At 38.7% G+C, this 22,481-nt stretch overlaps 1 protein-coding gene across 2 annotated transcripts; it reads right to left on the bottom strand.

The window, feature by feature from the left end:
• Nucleotides 1-72: 72 nt before the first annotated feature.
• On the bottom strand, nucleotides 73-21,588 carry LOC132113630 (ligand of Numb protein X 2-like). 2 transcript variants are annotated; one of them, XM_059521485.1, is made up of 10 exons: nucleotides 21,371-21,588; nucleotides 12,543-13,096; nucleotides 11,147-11,337; nucleotides 9,950-10,146; nucleotides 5,919-6,320; nucleotides 4,246-4,380; nucleotides 2,183-2,357; nucleotides 1,839-2,082; nucleotides 1,514-1,672; nucleotides 73-1,083 (listed from the first exon to the last, which is right to left on the bottom strand). In XM_059521485.1, the coding sequence occupies exons 2-10, from the start codon at nucleotides 12,935-12,937 to the stop codon at nucleotides 948-950; spliced, it is 2,034 nt and encodes a 677-aa protein (XP_059377468.1). In that variant the 5' UTR covers nucleotides 12,938-13,096; nucleotides 21,371-21,588; the 3' UTR covers nucleotides 73-947. The 2 variants fall into 2 exon arrangements, with proteins under 2 accessions (XP_059377468.1, XP_059377469.1); XM_059521486.1 differs by lacking the exon at nucleotides 21,371-21,588 and adding an exon at nucleotides 13,904-14,070.
• Between the last annotated feature and the right edge of the window lie 893 nt (nucleotides 21,589-22,481).

Here is a 22,481-nt window from a genome sequence, read left to right as displayed (position 1 = left end):
AATTACAAATATATTATACTACGAATCAGAAGAGTCAACATAAAACTGCCACTGCTTAGGACAAGGACATAATAAAATAAAGCAAATATTTTATTGTCATCATAACCCTTTTACATATACTGTGCTTGTCTAAAAACCAAACATCATTGAACTTTCCTAAAATGCATTTAAAAGTAAAAGGGTTGAACTTACAGATAAAAGAGGCAAAAAAAAAAACCATCCAATTAAACGTTCTACGGTTAATGAAAGCCCAAAGATAACAATTGGCATTTTGGTATACAGGCAATTAAGGCAGGTGTTGATCATTGTGTTTGTACATATTCATAGCCAAGGCACCCAAGAGATACATTCTTAAAAAGGTGTCAAACTAGCCAAGCTGTGGTTTAAAAAACTGTCCAACCTATCAACCAAACAGCAACTACATAGTTTTTCACAAATGTAACTATTCTCAGAACATATAACAGTGTAAAAAGTGCCATCAGAGAGGCCATCAACATGAGAATGTGATGTGGTTTAACTCCAGGTAGTCAAAAAAAATTACCTCACTACTGACCATTGGTCAATCATAAACCTTCGAAAAGATTATTAGTGGTTATATATGGAAACAAGAAGTTCCATACTAAAATGGCATGATAAATATAACTTCTTTTTAAACAGGAAGTCAAGCTTGTCCAGTTCCCTCAATTGCAGTTCACACTTTTTCCACCATCACAGCTCAATAAAGTGCACTGCACACTTTTGAAACACTGAATGCCTACAGTGGATTAAATAATGTCAACCTTTCGGCTTGCTTTTATACCTTGGGTCAATGATTGTTAACAGACTTCCTCAGTTTTCACAATGTTCTTTGGAGAGACCACAATAATGCCCAATACATCTCTTGTCTAATAACTGACGTGTGCATCTTGTGGTGGACCCAGTAACAGTGATAAAGTCCAAGCTAGTCTTTAAACCAGGCTGCCAGGCCAGGAGACCACAGTCAATGTGACTTTGTTCTTCTGCAGTTTCAGCATTGGGATCAAGGAGGAGTTATTCATGCCGACTGTAGTGACTCCATTCACAGCCACAATCTCATCACCACACCTGCAGGAGAGCAGGAGGGAGTCATTAAATAAAGCATTTCATTTTATAGAGGAAAACTCCACGCACTCAAGAAAGGTTTTTGTTCAGTAAGATGTTTTTGAAAGAAGTCTCTTATGTTCACCTGAACTATTAATTTGATCAAAGACATAGTAAAACCAGTATTGTGAAATATTACAGTTTAAAATAAATGTACTCCATTTAAATGTATTTTAGAATTTATTTATTCCTGTGATGACAAAGCTGAATGTTTCCTTACTCCAATTATCAGTGTCACACAATCCTTCAGAAATGATGCCAATATGCTAAATTGTTGAAATAATTCATATTATTATAAATGTTATAAAACATTTGTGCTGATTCATATTTTTGTGGAAACTGTGAACCCCAAACTTTGAACCAGTAATGCTGTTAAAGAGGACTGGAGACTCACTTGAGGCGTCCATCAAAGTGAGCTGGTGTTCCAGGCACTATGGTCTTAATGAAGAAGGGCTGCTGGCCACGACTCTCCTCATATCCTCCCACGATACTGAAGCCCCAACTCTCACTGTTGGTCTTCATCAGCATAATATCACGACACCAGTGGATGTAACTTGGGATTAAAAAGATATGGTCAAATTAAACATTTTGCTCATATTTAAGCCCTCACGTCCATATACTAGCCTAAACGTTATAGAAGAGGACATCAAATTTAAATATTGCACTCCATAATTAATATCACAACACGCCCAGTGAGAAAGAAAAAATAATAATCGCACCTAGGCAAACCCAACCAGCGGGTCCAGAGAGGAGCCCACTTAATGTCATCCTCTTTGGGTCCCTCCAGTGTGTCCATGTCTTCTCTAGTGCTGGATTCTCCATCCTGTTCCTCCTCCTCAGAAAAAGTTTGGATGACTTGCAGCGTTACTGTGTTCTGAGCAGCCTGAGTCTTTAGGATGGTTACCGCCTCATTGTAGGTCAGATGGGTCAGATCCATACCATTTATACTCAGCAATACATCACCTGGGAAACGGCAGCCATGAGATCACAGTTAACTCAAGCATTGCACATGAAGCTCAAAGAGAAGAGCATTTTATATGGAGCCATGACGGAGGAGACTAACCTGTTTTTATGGTGCCGTCTTTGTGCAGGCAGCCCACCGGCTGCACGCTAGTGATGTAGACAGGCAAATGGCAGCGGCAGTCTCTCCCGCCTGCGATGGTGATGCCTAGAGAGTGTCGAGGTTCCTTCTTCAGACTCACTGTCTTCTCTTGACTGGAGAACCCAACTGGAGGCTCCTGAATCAAGATAATGCACATTAAACAACTTGCAAAACACAAATCTACTCAAAAGAAATGTTTTAATGTGGATGTAAGTAACAAAAACTTTCACCAGCAGCTGAATTAAGTACATAAGTATATGCACAAACAGTCATGTAAACACTGTACCAGTCCAGTTTTTTTTTGCATAGTTGGACTAACAGATCTAGATTTTGCAATGCGATTGTAACTTGGTTTTATCTATTATGTACAATAACTTTCAAAAGTTGTTTCCCAAGATTTTTTTTCTTTGACCTTTTAATGTTTTTTTCTGTTTTGAATGTCTCTTTATGCTCGCCAAATTTGTATTAATTGATCAAAACTGTATTTTTTTCCTTTTATAAATAAATAGTACTGAATCCAAACTTTTGAACAGTGTTCATACAGTAAACGGACTGCCCTTGCATTGTGAGCATGCTTTGAAAAGCAAATATTTGATTAAGTATGGTTACAGTTGTGTCATGTATACTTAAAAGACTGTACCTCAGCTTACTGCAGATCCATTAACTGCGCATGCAAGTGTGCTTCATGATTAATGATAATTGAGTATTCTGAAAAGCTTTGTACTTGGGGGATGGGTGAAAAGTGAAAGCTTAAGACATGTGTCTGACTCCTGCGGTGAAAACATTTGTAAAAACAAACATCCCAGATCCTGCTGCGAAGCAGAGAGATGCGTTAAAGTGAGCGGCTCTGACACGCTGCCATCGTAACTCATAGATTATGGCAAAACGCTCTTCTTCTGCCCTATTCTCTTAGTCTTACTGGAGTCTTCCTACCCAGCAGGGTGGCCCTTCCTCCCAGCATGAGCTCAAGCTCCATCTCCATAGGTGAAAGCTAACTGTCACCAGCTTTGATCCCCAGCTAAAACAAACACAGAGGCTGAAGCAGCTCAAGAGCAGCACCCCAGCCTTTTGATCAGGGACGAGTCCCAGTGAGAGACGGGGGCATCTGCTTTCATCTCCCACTACCCAGCCTGTGTTTGCTGCCTCTGCCTTCAGCTGGTGAGGAAGCGTCACAAAATCAGGGTGTGACTGATCTCTGGGTCAAAAGACACCCCATGTGCAGGCAGCACAACCTATGAAACATGCAACCAAGTCTTTGCAGAGGAGTCAAACTTTAACTACAAAACACCTTTCTTTTACTTTTTGATCATAATACAATAAACTACCTCATAATATGCAAAACACTACAATACATGTTAATTTAATAAACTGCAATCCAAGATATAATTCATGATTAAAAATGTGAAATTTACAAGTTAAATTCATGCTGTCTCAATGATTTGCAGTCTTTCTTGTATGGTTTTCTTCACTTTGACCAGTTTTTTTCAGATATAATACTTTTATTCAGCGAGGATGCATTAAATTGATCAAAAGTGACAACAAAAACAAAAAAGTCTAAGTCAATTTCTACAAAAATAGAAAGCAACACAGCCATTTTCAACATTGATAACAGCAAATGTTTCTTGAGCAGCAAATCAGCATATGAGAAAAAAAAATTCTAAAGGTTCATGGGACACTGAAGGAGTAATGATGCTGAAAATTCAAATTTGCCAACATAGGAATAAAATCATATTTTAAAATCAAAAACGGTTGTAATTTCTATTTAAATTTTTAGTTTTTAATAATAACAGTATTTCACAATATTACTGATTTTACTGCCGTTTTGAAAAAAAAAAAAAATGACCCCAAACTTTTGAATGGTGCATACATTCTCTATATATTTAGAAGCAAGAAGGGGAATAGAATTGGGTGTGAGCAAAACTTGCATCACCTAAGTAAGCATTATGGTAGGCCACAGCTATGACTATTTGTGCCTTTAAACCAACTACATTATGCTATAAGGCTTGTGAAGCACGCTATTTTACCTTCATGTATTCGGATCGTCGTCTGAAGTACTGCGGTTCCGGGACCCTCCTTGCCCCCCTGCTCTGACCCTCACTACCCTCCTCAGAGAGATCATTAAGCCTCATCACTACGAAGTTCACGCGCATTTCACATGCCTGCCACACACATAACAGAGAGCATAACAATCTCTTACATTTACTATAAAAACTTAAATCCTATATTATATTCATTTATATTATATATATATATACATATATATATATATATACACACACACACACACACACACACACACACACACACACACTGGGTATGGAAAGTATTCAGACCCCCTTAAATGTATCACTGCAGCCATTTGCTAAAATCATTTAAGTTCATTATTTTCCTCATTAATGTACACAGAGCACCCCATATTGACAGAAAAACACAGAAATTGTTGAAATTTGTTGCATATTTATTAAAAAAAGAAAAACTGAAATCGCACATGGTCCTAAGTATTCAGACCCTTTGCTCAGTATTTAGTAGAAGCACCCTTTTGATCTAATACAGCCATGAGTATTTTTGGGAAAGATGAAACAAGTTTTTCACACCTGGATTTGGGAATCCTCTGCCATTCCTCCTTGCAGATCCTCTCCAGTTCTGTCAGGTTGGATGGTAAACATTGGTGGACAGCCATTTTCAGGTCTCTCCAGAGATGCTCAATTGGGTTGAAGTCAGGGCTCTGGCTGGGCCATTCAAGAACAGTCACGGAGCTGTTGTGAAGCCACTCCTTCGTTATTTTAGCTGGGTGCTTAGGGTCACTGTCTTGTTGGAAGGTGAACCTTCGGCCCAGTCTGAGGTCCTGAGCACTCTGGAGAAGGTTTTTGTCCAGGATATCCCTGTACTTGGCCGCATTCATCTTTCGCTCGATTGCAACCATTCATCCTTATCATCTTGCACTGAGGAGAGGCTTACGTCGGGCCACTCTGCCATTAAGCCCCGATTGGTGGAGGGCTGCAGTGATGGTTGACTTTCTACAACTTTCTCCCACCTCCCGACTGCATCTCTGGAGCTCAGCCACAGTGATCTTTGGGTTCTTCTTTACCTCTCTCACCAAGGCTCTTCTCCCCCGATAGCTCAGGGTCCTATAGTTCGAGTCTCGGTGCTGGCAGGAGTTGTAGCTGGAGGGAGTTAATGAACAGCGCTCTCTTCCACCCTCAATACCCATGGCTGAAGTGCCCTTGAGCAAGGCACTGAACCCCCAGTTGGTCCCCGGGCACTGGATCTATAGCTGCCCACTGCTCCAGGTGTGTGTTCACGGTGTGTTCACTTCTCACTGCTGTTTGTGTGCACTTGGATGGGTTAAATGCAGAGCACCAATTCCGAGTATGGGTAACTATACTTGGCAAATTATGGGGTGCTGTGTGTACATTGATGATGAATTTTTTTTTTTTTTAATGATTTTAGCAAATGGCTGGAATATAACGGAGTGAAAAATTTAAGGGGGTCTGAATACTTTCCGTACCCACTGTGTGTGTGTGTGTGTATATATATATATATATATATATATATATATATATATATATATATATATATATCGCAATCAATCAATCAATCTAGTGTTTAAAAGTAACAGATTTTATTAATTAAAGACATAAAGAGTAATTAAAGACATTCACTTTTTTCTCTCTGAAGTGATTCTGTCTGTCTGTACCTGTATGATCTGAGCTGCACTCTCTGGGGTGCAATGTCTCAGGTCTTGTCCGTTGATGCCCAGCACTTTATCATTGTTCCTCAGTTTGCCATCTTTGGCAGCCAGTCCCCCAGGCAGCAGGTCTAGGATGAAGACTCCTGGCTCCTCAGATTTACGGATGAGTTTGATGCCCAGCGGCTCAGAGTGCTCACGCTTTACTAGGGTCACCTGGATGATGGTGCCGGGGTTCTGGTTGGGACTGGGTGACTGTGACGGGGGAGAAGCTGAGGGTTGAGTAAGATGGTCCAGCCGGGGCTTGAAGCCCTTCTCCTGCATGACAGTTAGCCTGACACGGGAACATGACTGCCGAAGCACGGTGATGGCACGAATGTGGGGGATGGATGCCAAACTGACATCATTCACCTGAAAAGATCATACTGTTAGCTTGAGGTCACAAAGCAATGAAAGTAGCTACAGATCTTTTCTTTCATATCATGTCATATAGCCAAGTGAAACAGGTTATATATATACATATATATATAAAATAATAATAATAAAATTAGAATATAAGACAGGGACTCTGTTCTGTCCATCATTTATTGTTTGAGTGGAGGCAGATCTAAATGCAAGCTTGATTGTATGAAAGGAATGCGGTACACGTCACCAGAGAGAAGTCTGTAGTTTCAGAGTTATGACCTTTGGATTTTAAACAAGGTAATTCTTTTAATGGAACATGTATGGATGAATCATTTACAATAGGATAAATAAGAAGCATTTAGAAACAGATTTTTAATTTTTGCCAACTTGACACCAAACATCTATAAAGATCATTTAGATCATTTTGGTTCATTAAGCTTCATGTTTAAAAGCTAAAACACCCCAAACATGGGTATATCTCAACTGTTTTTGAGGCGTTTTAATGTTAAAGTCAATATTTTTTACTTGGACTCACAAAATCAAAGCACTGTCTTAATATCTACTCATGTAGGAATTCAAGTTAAAGTTGCACCAGACGATTTTTGAAAAACACTTTTGACCACAGTGTCAGACCGAGTCCCAAAACACACTCGCAGCTAATCAGAAATAAGGGGTGTGTCTAGTAATGATAGAGAGAAGAAAGTGAGAGAAGGCAGATAAAAAAAAAATAAATAAATAAAAAATAAGAGGAAAATTTCAGATGAACAAAACATTAAAAAGAAGGGTTACGATCAGGCAAGAGGACCGCGTAAATATTGGAGCAGCTTTCCAGCAGTGGATTGAACTCTAGGAGTGGGAGGGAATCGGGTGCCAAGGTTGTTTTGTTTCTTCTTGATAAAGTTGTGTTGATTTTGCTTTTCAACACAACTTTTCTGTGTTGGCTTCTGCTTGAATATGGTGCGGCCGACAGGCAGAGCAGATTCCACCATCATCGCCGCCAGGGTTGTGTACCGATGGGTTATGGACATGTTTGTTCTGGTACTTTCAAATATCAACATCTTTTGGCAAAAATAGCTAAATGCACCTTTAATGTCTTACCTTTAGATCCAACCAGTATGCTTTGTTTTCATATTAAAAAGGATCCTAAAGTAATGCTTTTATTTATTCTTATGGATCAAAAAAAAGAGAGAGAAAATCTTTCTGCCAGAGGCTAGGAACAGTCCTTTGTGATAATCAATGCTGTGTTGAACCAGAAGAGGGAAAAAAAAGAGATCCCATTTCAAGAAATAAGATATCTAAACCATCCACAGATCTTTACAGCCGTTAGCTCCCTAAAAAAGCCAAGAAGTTACGCTTGGGATACTGATCATCCTAGGGCTGATGGCTGACCTCATTGAGATTTCCATATTTATGTCCTCAGAGAAGACAAGCCGGAGGCATACATTAAAACTCAAGGTTGAATTTGAATGTGAACCCAGCCATACTGGTTCACTTAACTAAGGCATTGTATTCCAGGACAGTTAGAAGCAGAAATCCTAGGAGAATGCAGGATTGTGGGAACGAGAAAGTAAATTTGCTTAACTGAACTGAATTGTAATTAAGAAGCATTACTGTGTAGCTGAGCTTTTTAAAAGGTGAATTATGTAGTTTCATGCCAAATTAAAATGTTTTACAAATAAACAAATAAATAGTGTTTAGGATGAAGATAGTATGCATAATAGCTTTTTATGCAAAGTGTTTTAATTATTTTGCTGTGTTCCGCAGTGTTTCACTAATTGGAGAGCACAGGCCTGTCACAATAACAACTTTTTGTTGTGCGATATATTGCCCCGGAAATAATTGCAATAATCAATATTATTGTCATTTTAAAGACCATTTCATGCTACTGAATATAAATCATAATGTAACAGCATAAAATGCAAGAATGCCTTCACACTTCCAAATGACAACAAACTTAAAATTTTTGAGAATATTTAGATTGTGGAAATTAAGTATCTAAATATTAGATACCTTAAAAACCTTAATAAATAGTTAATAAACTTTTATTTTATTTTATTTTTTTTACAAGAAGTGCAAAGTAACGAGGGGAAAAAGAGAAAAATGCACAGGGAACTTGTATGGAGATTTTTCCATCTACAGATTTTTCCCGAACCTTCTTTTCTCTGTGAATAAAGGGTGCACACTAATGTTGAAAAACCACAATCACTACTCGGCAGTCAGATGTCTGTATGCAAAGGCACAGATCCCTAGACAAGACCAAGTTTCTTTGATTTTGCTGAGACAGATAAAGAAATTAATAAATTTGTAACTAAAACTCACTAGTGTAATAAAATTCTGATCTCTGTACTTAAAGAACAGCGAAGCTAACGTTAGCTAAATAACTAATGAATGGCCCATTAAAGTCTAAATTGGTCATAATGACATCTGAATTTTAAAGGGGTGGTTCATTGCAATTTCACTTTTTTAACGTTAGTTAGTGTGTAATGTTACTGTTAGAACATAAATAAAATCTGCAAAGTTACGTAGCTTAAAGATTTCTTTTAAAATTCTGGCAGTTTAATGCCTATAAAAACGGCTGGTAGGGACTACAACAAGTTACTTCACAGGTTCGTGACATCACAAACCCAGATAAACCCCAGGCGAGGCGATGCTGTGCTGCTTTAGAGAAGAGGAATAGAAAACTAGAGGTGCACGTAAAAGATTCTGTCTTCTAACGATTCTAATGGATTTACAAGTTTCAAAATCAATGTTCTAATTCAGCTCAGCCTTTGCAATGAACTGTTACAATTATACACTGCATGATCCTCTTCAATAATATCCTTTGCTTCTCAATCACGCTCAAACTGATAAGCGATATTAACAACGCCGCTGTTTACAATACAACTGGAGCACATGCCGCTGAGGTGAGGGGCAGGACGTTTAGACGTGCACAAGAGGCAGTTAAGCCAATCACAACACACTGGGCTAGCCAACCAATCAGAGCCCATCCCTTATTTCTGAAAGAGGGGCATCAAAAGAAGCAAATGATCAGCGTGTTAATTGAAGAAGGGATAGAGCAGTGTGGAATAAAGGTAAATGATGTGAAAAATAATGCATTTTATAAAAAAAAACAAAGCATTAAAACATGTTAGACTGCACCCCATAAACACAATCAAGCCTAAAAAGAAACCCTGAACTACACCTTTAAAATTTAACATGTGAATGACTCCCTGCTCCATCTTCCATTCTGTAACTAAATAAACAAACTGTAAATCAGCTAAATATGACCATTTAGAGATTGTGAAAAGTGGGTCAGTTCTATAGGATGTGTACTGATCTAAACCTATTTTGATACATGAACTATAACAGAATTTGTCTACTCAACTGAAAATGATTTTAATTTTACATGGTCAATGTGCTAGCTAGTGGAAATTTCCCAACATTTAGGAAAGCAAGGTCTTGTGACCTTTATCCAGGGATGTGACTGAAATGCAAACACAATGTTGCTGGTGTTTGAACACTGACAACATGAGAACTGGACAGAAAGAAAGATTCTGAGAGATAAAAGAGGTGGAAAACACCTAATGGGTTCACATCAATAGCAAATGATGATCTAAAACAAACATGATGGTATGGTGAGCTGAGATATGCCTCACCTCTAGAATATGATCTCCAGGAGCTAGCTTGCCATCCCGAGCAGCTAGTGAATCACGCACAATCTCCTGGATGACAATGTTGCCCAAGGGTGTGTCCTTCCCTCCTACTATACGCAATCCCAGATCCTTGTCTGGATCCTCTCGAAACAGTTCCACTACAGTCGCCTCTGCCACAAGACTGGATCTTAGAGGGGTGTCTAGGAATCCAAAAGACCATCAGGAATCTGATTTACAAATGCTTAAAAAATACTAAGTAGTTCAACATGTGGCAAAAATGCAAGCAGTTTGTTCGTGGCAGCATTGGAATGAATCATTTAAGGAAGCACACAAACATATGATGTAATATTCCCATGAGATTTTGAGCGAGTTGTTAAGTGACTTTATGACTAACAGCATTTCCAATAATCCAGATGACAGGTAAATATCTATGTGTATACATGTTATCAGACAGTGACGATTGTAGGTTTTAATGCCATAATTTATTCATCCTGATACATACTGGTTATCTAATCACAGGATAAAGGGGCACATAAAAAATTCCCTCTGTTTTGGTTTACCCAAAAGTAAACATAGCTGCAAATCAATTTCCTCTGATTTTCACTGTCTGTGCTACACTCTTTTCAACTTAACTCCTGAGTTACCACAAATCGAAAACATGTTACGTAATTCACCCAAAAAAAAAAAAACATTTTCTTTTATAAATCTAATCCTTACCAGGTGGTGTACAGTACAGAAAAAGAGATATTATATAAATAGTAAAGAGACAGCGATATTGAACATTTTATTTTTATGCTATAATCAATAAACAACATTCAAATTATTATTTTACCTTAAATTATTATTTTACAATCATCAAAAATTAAAAGTAAAACACTAAAAGCAAAATAAGTGATTTTAAATGTTCTAAAATGAAACATTTTATATTTATTGTGCTTTTGTTTGTCCACTGACAGTGTCAATCTAGGGGAAAGAAAGAAAGAAAGAAAGAAAGAAAGAAAGAAAGAAAGAAAGAAAGAAAGAAAGAAAGAAAGAAAGAAAGAAAGAAAGAAAGAAAGAAAGAAAGAAAGAAAAAAAAGAAAGAAAGATTGTCTGATAACCATTTTGGTACTGATATTACATAAAATTATTTATATATTCCTGGTTTTGTAATAACATTTAATGGACAGGGTACAAGAAAAACAGAAAGTGCCGCTATACCATCTTCACCCTCTTCAAAGGCTGGATTGACCAGTCCAGGTTCTAAGGGTCCATTGAGTTGACCTGTGTGTGCGATTGGGGTAGATTTGGCATCAGCTAAATCTCCATCTGATTTGCTTCCCTTTAACTCATTCCAGGAGGGTCTCTTTTTTCTCTCCGCCTCTTCCCTGAGTCGTCTGAATGCAGGACATCTGAGAAAGAGAATTGGAGCACACTGAGTCAGAGAGAACTTCTGCATCATTACTCAGTGGCCTGCTGTTAATTAACCTACGAGACATTCATTACCATATGGCAGCAGCAGTAACTAAAAATATCCTAAACATGCACCAATGCTGACAGCTGATCTGGATCTGCCATATTCAGCAGTCAGCAGAAAACAGCAGTGAAAAACAAATCAATGCTTAATCAGTTCAGTGCAAAGCTACATAGCATTTATCTATTAAAGACGAACATGCTCAGGGTGTGTGAATTCTCTGTACAGAAACAAGAGGAGCTATGCAGATGAAGTCACAAACAGGCTTTTCTACTGCATTGCAGTGATAGAGATGGTACAGGTTTAAAAAAAAAAGAGCAGTATCAGGTCTAGTCTTGGTTTCACCATGTCAACACCTCCCTCCCCATCCCACAGCTGCTCTTTGTGTTTACACTGGGCTGTTCCTGACCACGTGAACTATCAGCCAAACAACCTTTAGACCATGCTTTTACATCACAGAAGATAAGAACATGATAAAAACACAAGAAAAAAACCCATGTAAGGGAGATGAACGCTGAGGCACAGGGCCATTGTATGCAGTGTTCCAATGGCTCAAACAGTAGAGTAATAACACCAAAGTCATGGGTTTTATTCCTAGGGGCTTTTTCCTTTTTTCATACCATATCACCTATATCATAAACTATGGCTTTGCATTCAATGAATCAATATAGTGAATTCTTGTGAGTGGGGTTGAACTCTTATTACTGTGTAAATCCTGTAACTTAATATGTAAAAATTAAACTTGTCAACTCCCATGTGTTTCTGGCAGAGGTGACGAGGCTGAACTATCTGCACACATTCTATAGTAATCACTTATGTGATTCCTAATTAACTCCATAATATAAAAGAGAGACATCCAGTTATTTTAGTATTCAGTCATACTGTCCACTTATGTCTATTCTTTAATCCTACTCAGCTCTCAAATCTCTCCGTTCACATGAAACCTGAATAAGTGGAATTCCATACATTTTTGAGCACTTCTCTTAATGACTACATCTGCATGTTTATCCACGGACTTCTCATAACTGATTTAATTTTGATTTATACATAATGATATCTGCATTTTCTATGTCTATAGCTCTTTGACTTTATGCTATGCTGCCCTAGTGATATGTAAACATTTCCTTTATGGCATGCACTTACCTGTTGTGAAGATGGGGCTGCAGCTCGCAGCGTTGCATGCTCTGCTGGCACTCACTTTGGAATGGGCACAGAACGGCCAGTTTGTCCAGCAGGTTGCGCACCAGAAGGCTGGAGGCACGGCATTGCTGGAGCTGAAGCCTCTGGCGGTCGACAGGACAGAAGTCCTGGTCGTGCAGGAAGTTGCTGAGGCACTGGAAGCAGTACGTGTGGCCACACGGCGTGTCCATGGGCTGCAACAGAGGCTGCAGGCAGATGTGGCACACCAGCTCATCATCCACCTCGTCCTGATACTCAAACAGGTGACTGTCCCGACCATCATGACACTGTCCACATTCCTTACACACCCACACCCATGTTAAGCCACCCGCTGGTGGAAACTCCTTGGGCTCTGTCATGACCTGATGAAGTTAAGATGGACGTCAGCAGGGCTGGAGAGCTAATGCCACTTTCTCAGCTTGTAAACTCTACATCAGAGTCATCAGATGAGAAGCAATCAAATATTTCCAATCCAGAAAGAGAACAAACTATTAGCCGCTTCATCTACACCCTGGTTTCTGTTGGAAAAAAGAACAAAGGAAAAGTGAAGCTCACATCAAGAATTCTTTTTCTCGGGCTAATGCTGGCTGGACAGGAAATGACATGGATCCACTTAACCACAACAATATAGGAAGAGGGCTGCAGCTCTATCCTTTCCACGAGTTTCCTTCCTCAACAGCAATCTGAGTTTGGCTAACTATCACTGTTCAAGTCATTAAACTGTTTAAGCTCTGTGAAATGACAGGAGGGCAGAAGTCAATACTCACCTACTAGGGTGAACAAAGAAGCTGCTCAGAAAAAATAAAAAAATAAATAAGAGCAAGAACTCAAAATGAATAGTGTAGAAATTCCAAGCTTGTAGTTAATGACTTCATGCCCGATCAGTAATGGGCCACTTCCCTCTGTGAAGCACATAATCTCTGCTAAATCCATCTACAATGAAACCTAAACTATATGTATTGTAACATTACATAAACTACATTAACGATGTCATGTGGTGTGACTCCGTGAAAACTTCAATATTATAAATTTAATTGATAATAACACAAAAAAAAACATCTTTAACCTTTCATATATTTTATTTTAAAAAATACAACTTATTTACTGTGGGCACTCATGTCAGTAACCCTCATAATGAATGATACTACAAAAACTCTTGTTTAGAATACCATAAATACATAACCATAACTCTACACCAAAACTACTATTCAATACATGCAATGCAATGACACAATTAACAACCGGCATTTCAATGGATGAGCAAAACAAACACACCATCCGCCATGAATGTTAGGTAATAAACCTCAATCATTATTCCAACCCACCTCAGATGCTGGCAGTGCAGTCAGACTCCCAGCAGCCACTGCATGAAAACAAGAAACCCAAGCCCAACAGCTGCGCTGGCCGCCTGCAGCCTAACTGAAACCAGAGCCCGTCATCTCAACTGGGGACAGAGTGTGTCTGTGCATGTGAGTGTGTGTATGCAAGGACATGCAGTTAAAAGGGGAGCTCAACAGACTGGAGAGAAACGTTCAGAGTCCGGCTGTGTCGACTCAGGAGGAGGGGTTGAGAGCGTGCTGTATGCGTGTGTGCGTCGTGTGTGTGTGTGTGTCAGGGGACGAGGGGGAGTGTAGACTGCTGATGTGGTACTAGTACAGGCAAAGCATTCTAAGAACGAAGCTCAACCTCTGACCAATTACACAGTGAGGTGTGTGTGTGTGTGTGTCTGTGTGTGTGTGTGTGTTATCCATGGTTGAGCAGAACATATTTCTCTCCCTCACTCACCTCCTTCATATTCTACTGAATGGACATAACCCACCAAGTGAATTAATTAACACAAAATCAGTGATTCACAACCTAAAGCTAGGTTATATAAAGATATTATATATTTGGGGTTTTCAACATTTTAGATGCAACAGACCTCTAATATTATAAAATGTAAATCGAGGGACCCCCATTCTAAAATTTAAAAAGCGGCTTTATATTTCATGTATAAAGACCCAGTTTGTACTGGGAAAATTATTTATAATATAACATTATTCATGTCTAAAAAATTATGTGGAATTTTTTCTTACCTACAGTACTATACTGTTTGATGTATTATTTATATAATTTTGTTTAATGTTATTTTTGCTATTTATATTTACATTTTCTATATGTAAACTTTTTCCACCAACCCTCTCATGGTTTTATATATATATATATATATATATATATAAACTGCTCAAAAAAATAAAGGGAACACTTGTGGGTTACACTGTGTTGTTAAGTGTTCCCTTTATTTTTTTTAGCTGTTTATATAGCAGATATGTATATTTAATTGTGCTACTTTTACATTTGTTATCTTTGTTATCGATCATCTAAATCCAAAAGTTAAGCTTTAAAAACACTTTAAAATGTAATAATTTATTAATTTAGTTCACTGTTAAATGTAATCATTTGCAAACATCAAAATATCCCATTTCCATACTGTACATCATGCTCTGATGCGTACAATTTGAAAAGTATTTAATATGCCTGATTTTAAGTTTAGTTATGGTTTTGGAGACAAAACAGCATAGAATTATAATATCGGCTGTAAAATTTTAATAACTTAACAGAATTTTAATATTGCAGCTAGGGCTGTGATGGTTGCCCTGACAACCGCGTCACCGCGGTGGTCGGTTGCTACCATGGTTGTCTACTGCCACCGGCGGTAGTGCACGTGACGTCACAAACATACATACAGTCGTGGCCAAAAGTTTTGAGAATTAAATAAATATTAGTTTTCAAAAAGTTTGCTGCTAAACTGCTTTTAGATCTTTGTTTCAGTTGTTTCTGTGATGTACTGAAATATAATTACAAGCACTTCATACGTTTCAAAGGCTTTTATCGACAATTACATGACATTTATGCAAAGAGTCAGTATTTGCAGTGTTGGCCCTTCTTTTTCAGGACCTCTGCAATTCGACTGGGCATGCTCTCAATCAACTTCTGGGCCAAATCCTGACTGATAGCAACCCATTCTTTCATAATCACTTCTTGGAGTTTGTCAGAATTAGTGGGTTTTTGTTTGTCCACCCGCCTCTAGAGGATTGACCACAAGTTCTCAATGGGATTAAGATCTGGGGAGTGTCCAGGCCATGGACCCAAAATTTCAACATTCTGGTCCCCGAGCCACTTAGTTATCACTTTTGCCCAGTGTTGGGAAAGTTCACTTTCTACATGAACTAGTTCAAAGTTCAATTCACAAATTTTAAAATGAACTAGTTCAGTTCATAGTTCAAACTACAAAATTTTGAACTAAACTTCACAGTTCCAAAAATGAACTAGTTCATAGTTCTTTTTTTCCATACGTTGCTGCGAGCTATTATTTTTCAAAATTATTGCCACAGCCCATATAGAATCACAGACAGCAATTATTTTATCAGTTTTAACAATGAAGCTATGCGTCAGATTTCATCTTCATATCCAATTTTGAATCCTTATCCAACCAGGGTTTACATTAGCATTGAGGGGACAGCATTTCCCCATTGTTGCTTTAATGCTTTGTCTCCCATTCTCACCGACCTTGTCATAAACATCATAAAATTCTTTTAAATGATTATACGCCTTCTTGCTACATGCTGCTGTCGTTTGCTGTTTTTTTTTTGATGACGCGTCACGCAGGCAGCGGACGGCGGTGCGACACTGGTGGCTGGTGTTGCCATATTGGGTGTTTTTCCGCTACATATTAAGATCCGTTTACGGTGTGTTTTAGCCGGGTTTTCGCCTGGAAGGCTCTATAGAAATCTGGCACCCTATTGAACGAAGTTAACCTGAGAAAGCGTGCCATTCACAGACACCAGAATGAACGAGTTCACAGGAACGTTCATCAGGCATTAATACAGCACGTTCAGTTCACGTTCGCCCAAAATATGAACGAGTTCATGAACTATCGTTCAATGAACGCGTTCAGGCACAACACTGCTTTTGCCTTATGGCACGGTGCTCCATCGTGCTGGAAAATGCATTGTTCTTCACCAAACTGTTGTTGGATTGTTGGAAGAAGTTGCTGTTGGAGGGTGTTTTGGTACCATTCTTTATTCATGGCTGTGTTTTTGGGCAGAATTGTGAGTGAGCCCACTCCCTTGGATGAGAAGCAACCCCACACATGAATGGTGTCAGGATGCTTTACTGTTGGCATGACACAGGACTGATGGTAGCGCTCACCTTTTCTTCTCCGGACAAGCCTTTTTCCAGATCCCCCAAACAATCGGAAAGGGGCTTCATCTGAGAATATGACTTTGCCCCAGTCCTCAGCAGTCCATTCACTATACTTTCTGCAGAAGATCAATCTGTCCGTGATGTTTTTTTTGGAGAGAAGTGGCTTCTTTGCTGCCCTTCTTGACACCAGGCCATCTTCCAAAAGTCACACCTGCCTGTTTCCTTGAAGTTCTTGATGATCCTATAAATTGTTGATTTAGGTGCAATCTTAGTAGCCACAATATCCTTGCCTGTCAAGCCATTTTTATGCAACGCAATGATGGCTGCACGCGTTTCTTTGCAGGTCACCATGGTTAATGGAAGAACAATGATTTCAAGCATCACCCTCCTTTTAACATGTCAAGTCTGCCATACTAACCCAATCAGCCTGACATAATGATCTCTAGCCTTGTGCTCGTCAACATTCTCACCTGAGTTAACAAGACGATTACTGAAATGATCTCAGCAGGTCCTTTAATGACAGCAATGAAATGCAGTGGAAAGGTTTTTTTGGGATTAAGTTAATATTCATGGCAAAGAAGGACTATGCAATTCATCTGATCACTCTTCATAACATTCTGGAGTATATACAAATTGCTATTATAAAAACTTAAGCAGCAACTTTTCCAATTTCCAATATTTATGTAATTCTCAAAACTTTTGGCCACGACTGTACAAAGTTTTGTATATAAGTGTAATAACTGTAATAGTTGCAAATTCTAAGTCTAGGTATTTAACAAATTACCTCAAACACAAGAGTTTCCTTTAGATTGGCAGATTTGAGCGCAGGAAAATACCTGAAAGTTTATACATTCAGCAAATTAATTTAATGTTGGGCGATGGATCTTGTTGGGAAAGCAAATACCACCTCACTGATCTGGAGTCATCTGCATTCATGTCACCCATCAGCGTTTGCACAAGTTCTCGTGATCGCAAAAGCTGGCTGGTCAGGTTTGGTGAGGCTTTCTCCAAACGGGCCAAATACAAACGAGACAGCGATAAATAAAAGATGGTAACAAGAAATATGGCAACGATTCCTATTTCAAAGAGAGCGCGGACAGATAAGGAGTTAGCTACTGAGCTTGCTTGGTGGCGGAAAAGTAAACCAGCACAACAACCGCGTTGCGACAGGTTTAGTCTGTCGAGTATCTATACAGGACATTTGAACTCTGTGTCAGTAGCCTAACTCACAGACCGGACGGGGGATTTATCATGTCGTGTTTTGCTGCATCCAGTGTAGCATCACTGATTATAATGAGTATTTTGTCGCGCTGCGTCGCTCGCGTCCGTTAGACAGGGTGTATTTAACTTTCTTATTTAGGCTACTTTCTTGTAGCCTAAATAAGCATTATTTCTTTGATATTTATTTTAGTTTTTTTGCAGGTGGCGTTCACTGACCGAAGTTCTCAAATAAACACGAACTGACAAGTTAAATAGGATGTGTTAGATGAGTGAGACAGTCCCGGGCTGATTTCTAGACGTGCATATAAATATATCCTGTATATAATATATATAAAATATATTACATGCATGCACAGTTTAAGTCAGCTTTAATCACCTTTTTGGTAATTCGATGAATTAACTGACCACGACACTGCTTGCACATAGTTTATTTCGCAGTTTGATATGAAAGGATACGCACAAAGGAAGCGCGCACCGCCTTTGAGCACAGGACCGGCCGCGCTCGCTTAACTTGCACCTGATAATAAAGTGAAGGGGAGCGCGTGTCTGAAACGTTTCCTGTTCAGTCATTCTGCGAGTCTGCGACTGAATAAATTCACTTCTTGTCATGAGAAAAAGTGACAGCAGCAGTTGTGAGTGGGTGTGAATGGGAGTGGGTGGCCATCCCCGCCCCCACGTAAAATAATTTGAATACGTTAAACTGGAAAAAAATTATCGCCTTTGTTAACGAACAAGTTTTGACACTAATATATATAAATATATATATTAAAAAAAAAAATTTTCAAACACCGCTCCACCGGCGGTTGTTGGTCCATGACTACCGCGGTGGTAAAAATCAGCCACCGTTACAGCCCTAATTGCAGCCCATTCACGTTTAATACTACCGGCACATAGGCTACCGTAGAAAAATACTGATTGATGCTTGCCAATGTAAAATTCATCACTACAATTCTAGGGTGGGCTAGGTCGCAACTTGCAACTATGGCCCTGAATGGTACCAAATTAACAATATTTTCATCATAAGAAATGGTTTGGGATCCTACGATGATAGTAAATATACACTCTAAACAGTAAAAGTGCCTTACTAAACACCACAAATTAAGAGCAGCCTTGATCAACATTCTAAAACCCTCAGCCGTATGGCTCAGTGATGTGTTCAGCTAGAATTACTTCCACACTTGTCCACTGAAGCTGTGACCCTGGCTAAGACAGATGGACTCATCCCATAGCCTCATGGGAGTATCTTACACACTGGAGACAAGCAGCTTGTCAGTCTCTCCTCTCCAGTAAAGATGTAGAGTTTGTGCATCTCTCAAAGTGGAATTCCCCTACAAAACCTAACAAATCTAAGTCCACATACCTCTCTGAGTACACAAAGTATCACTTGTTTGTGTACCAAACAGTCACTTAACGTGAACTGTTTCAAAGTCCATACTGTGTTTCCAGAAGTTAGGATTACCAGGAGGCTGATGTCATAAATGAGCACTATTCCTGTCCTCTCCACCGAATACAGAACAAATGGTAAATCAAAGAAAAGGTGAACACCCAGTCTGAAATGATCTCACCTACACAATTCTAGCAGGGGCCATGAATCATTCCATCTGACACACCCTTATGAATACATGGACAATGGCACAGCCCCAACAGAATGACTTAGTTTGGAAAGTATGAAAATATTTCTTTAAAAAAAAAAAAAAAAAAAGAGTTTTTCTTCACTGTCCTCCAAGTCAACAGAAACAAGCAAAAATGCTGATTAAACTTTGTCTACTCTAACCATTAGTACTTGCACTCCCTCTTATCAACATTTTAGGCCTTAAAGAGGCAGTTCACCCAAAAATGCAGTTCACCCCCCCCCCATGTCATTCCAACCCTTTCCTTTTATGTGGAACACAAAAGGAATAAGGAGACATAATGATAGGGAACGACAGCTTCAGTCATCATTCACTTTCAGCGCATCGGTGCGCTGTCAACATCTTTTTTTGTGTTCCACAGAAGAAAGTTATACAGTAGAAGTAGTAAATGACGACAGAATTTCAATTTTCTGGAAGAACGAACAATTTCACAAGTGTGAACAACCAGTAGATCAACACACTTTCTCTTCTACAAGAATAAACAAGCTATATTAAAAAATACACACCACAAGCAAACAACCAGAACAATTCGACAACGAAAGTACAACATATATTATTTGCTTACTTCTGGAAGTCTGTTGCAGTTTTTATTATGAAAGGAGACTCCACCTCTTCTGGACAGGGGGGGGGGGGGGGGGTAAATTTATCCATTAAGCTAATTTTAACAGTAGCCTATGCTTTAAAGCATACAATATGTTTTACTTTATTACAGCATATCATCTGATACAAAACATTTCATTTTTCTAACCTTCTACATACTCTGACCCACACGTTGCAGGTAAATGACACAGGAGAAGGAAGCCATAAATCATTCATCAATCAGCCGACAGGAAATTCTGATGGGAACTTAGACAACCCAGTGCCCTTGAATCACATGTTGGGCTAAGAAGCAACACAACTAACGCATTTGTTTCTTTGAATCAGTGTTGCCAGACGTACGATAATTATCGTATTTGTAAGATAATCTTTACCTATGTACGATCAATAATGAAAAAAATCCCGTAATGTGCGATAATTTCAGAATTTTATGAAAAGTTAAATGATGACAGTTGCAGTCATAGGGCTTCTTTACTTATACACTTAATCGGCTCATTACAGACACTCTAAATGCGTTCGTGTGCACCTCAGGGAGGGTGGGTGCCCTGCTTTAAAGCCAACGAGCACTATGTTGCGGTCCATGACAGCAAGAAATCCTTCAACATCTGGCAACACGCAGTCTTCCAATGAAAGCGGCTCAGATGTGTAGTTATGAGTTAACTGCGCCACACCGCAACAGCTAAATTCCGCCTACACTGGACGCGACAAAGCAAATGTTAAAATCATTTTAATATGTTTTAATATGCGCCGCGACGCAGTCACTGAAAATAATGGGATAGTATTTTGTTGTAATGATTCCATCCAACCATATACGGCTTATTGGTAATTTTTTGACTCGTGTACGATAATTTTCTTCCAAATACGATAATTTTGAACATCTTGTACGATACTTGGGCATTTACAATCTGGCAACACTGCTTTGAATATATCAACCTAGTTACCTTTATCTGCTAAACCTTCCTACAATGTGTTGGAGCAGACCTGTTATGAAAGAAGCCTTGTAATGTTCGCTTTAGCCTCATTCATTCACATTCAATAATAATAAGGCAACAACGTTAACTTACAGATGAAGTTAAAGCAAATACTGTGAGATTAGTGTGTCATGTAAGAAACGAGACGCGCTAGATGTTTCGCGCTCAAGACCGAAACTAGTCTTACCTGTGCGGATTTTCCGGAAGTAATAAAACAAAGACGCTGTCGAAATATAGAACATCAGTCGTCTTCACTTCGTCTAAACTCCAAAATTTGAGTATCTCATCATTTCCTTTCCCACGTTTTAATAACTGGACCAGACAGCAGGTATTAATGAATGGTAGGCGACGCAATGAGCGTGAGTTTCAGGCAAACAAGTCGGATCTGACGCTTTCACAGGAAGTCCGCGCAGGTAGAGAATAAATTAACATTTGGACTCAAAAGGGCAGGTGCAAATATTAGTAACGCGGGTAAAATACTGAAATGTGAAGTCGGGATAATTTTTAAACGTTGACTGGGCATGCTGTCACACTGTATGGACTAAGTTGCCACAATGCTAATAAACAGTAAATTATAGCGACATTTAAACTCTTAACATATTTATGAAACACCAAGAAAATCATGAAACATTAACAAAATAGGCCAACATTTTATAAACTTACTAAATATAAACAACAATTTACAAACAGACCCAATAAAAGTGTGATTTGACATTTATGACGAAAACTTCATTTCATTTCTTCATTATATTGTTGACACTGATAATGGGATACTGTTTGAATGTGTCCCATTTATTTTTATCGTGCTCACTTGTTCACTAAACTGTTGTAACAAAAAATATTCTGATATTTAAATTTGAATGGAGTTAAGAATTTAATTTCCTATTATTATTCTAATTTAAAAGAGAGTGTGACAACTACCCCCAGTCTCCCATGTGCACAAAATATCAGTAGATTAATTTATGTGGCTTTCTCAGAGTTTTGATTAATCTGCAGGACCATTTTATTTGTTTTCTGAATGACTATAGCTATGAATATTGTGCATTCTTCATGCTTTGACAATAGTGTTAATGTTTAATGTCAGCAATTCATTAGCGGCTGTGAGAATAGCTGAAGTTTGACAACACTTGTATGGGCATCATTCATTTAAGAATAATGCACTTGTCCAACTTCTAAGTGTCCTCATTCAAACAGTTCATGAGTAATATTGTTTTATGATTGCATAATTAACAAATAAATTGCAAGGACCTTTGCTATTATTCTCTAGGATTTATACCCCTGTATGTCCAGCACAGACA

Source organism: Carassius carassius, chromosome 33 (assembly GCF_963082965.1).
Source record: "Carassius carassius chromosome 33, fCarCar2.1, whole genome shotgun sequence".
Taxonomy (NCBI): Eukaryota; Metazoa; Chordata; class Actinopteri; order Cypriniformes; family Cyprinidae; genus Carassius; species Carassius carassius.
The sequence above is the reverse complement of the archived record's forward strand: the minus strand, read 5'-3'. Positions and strand labels throughout refer to the sequence as shown.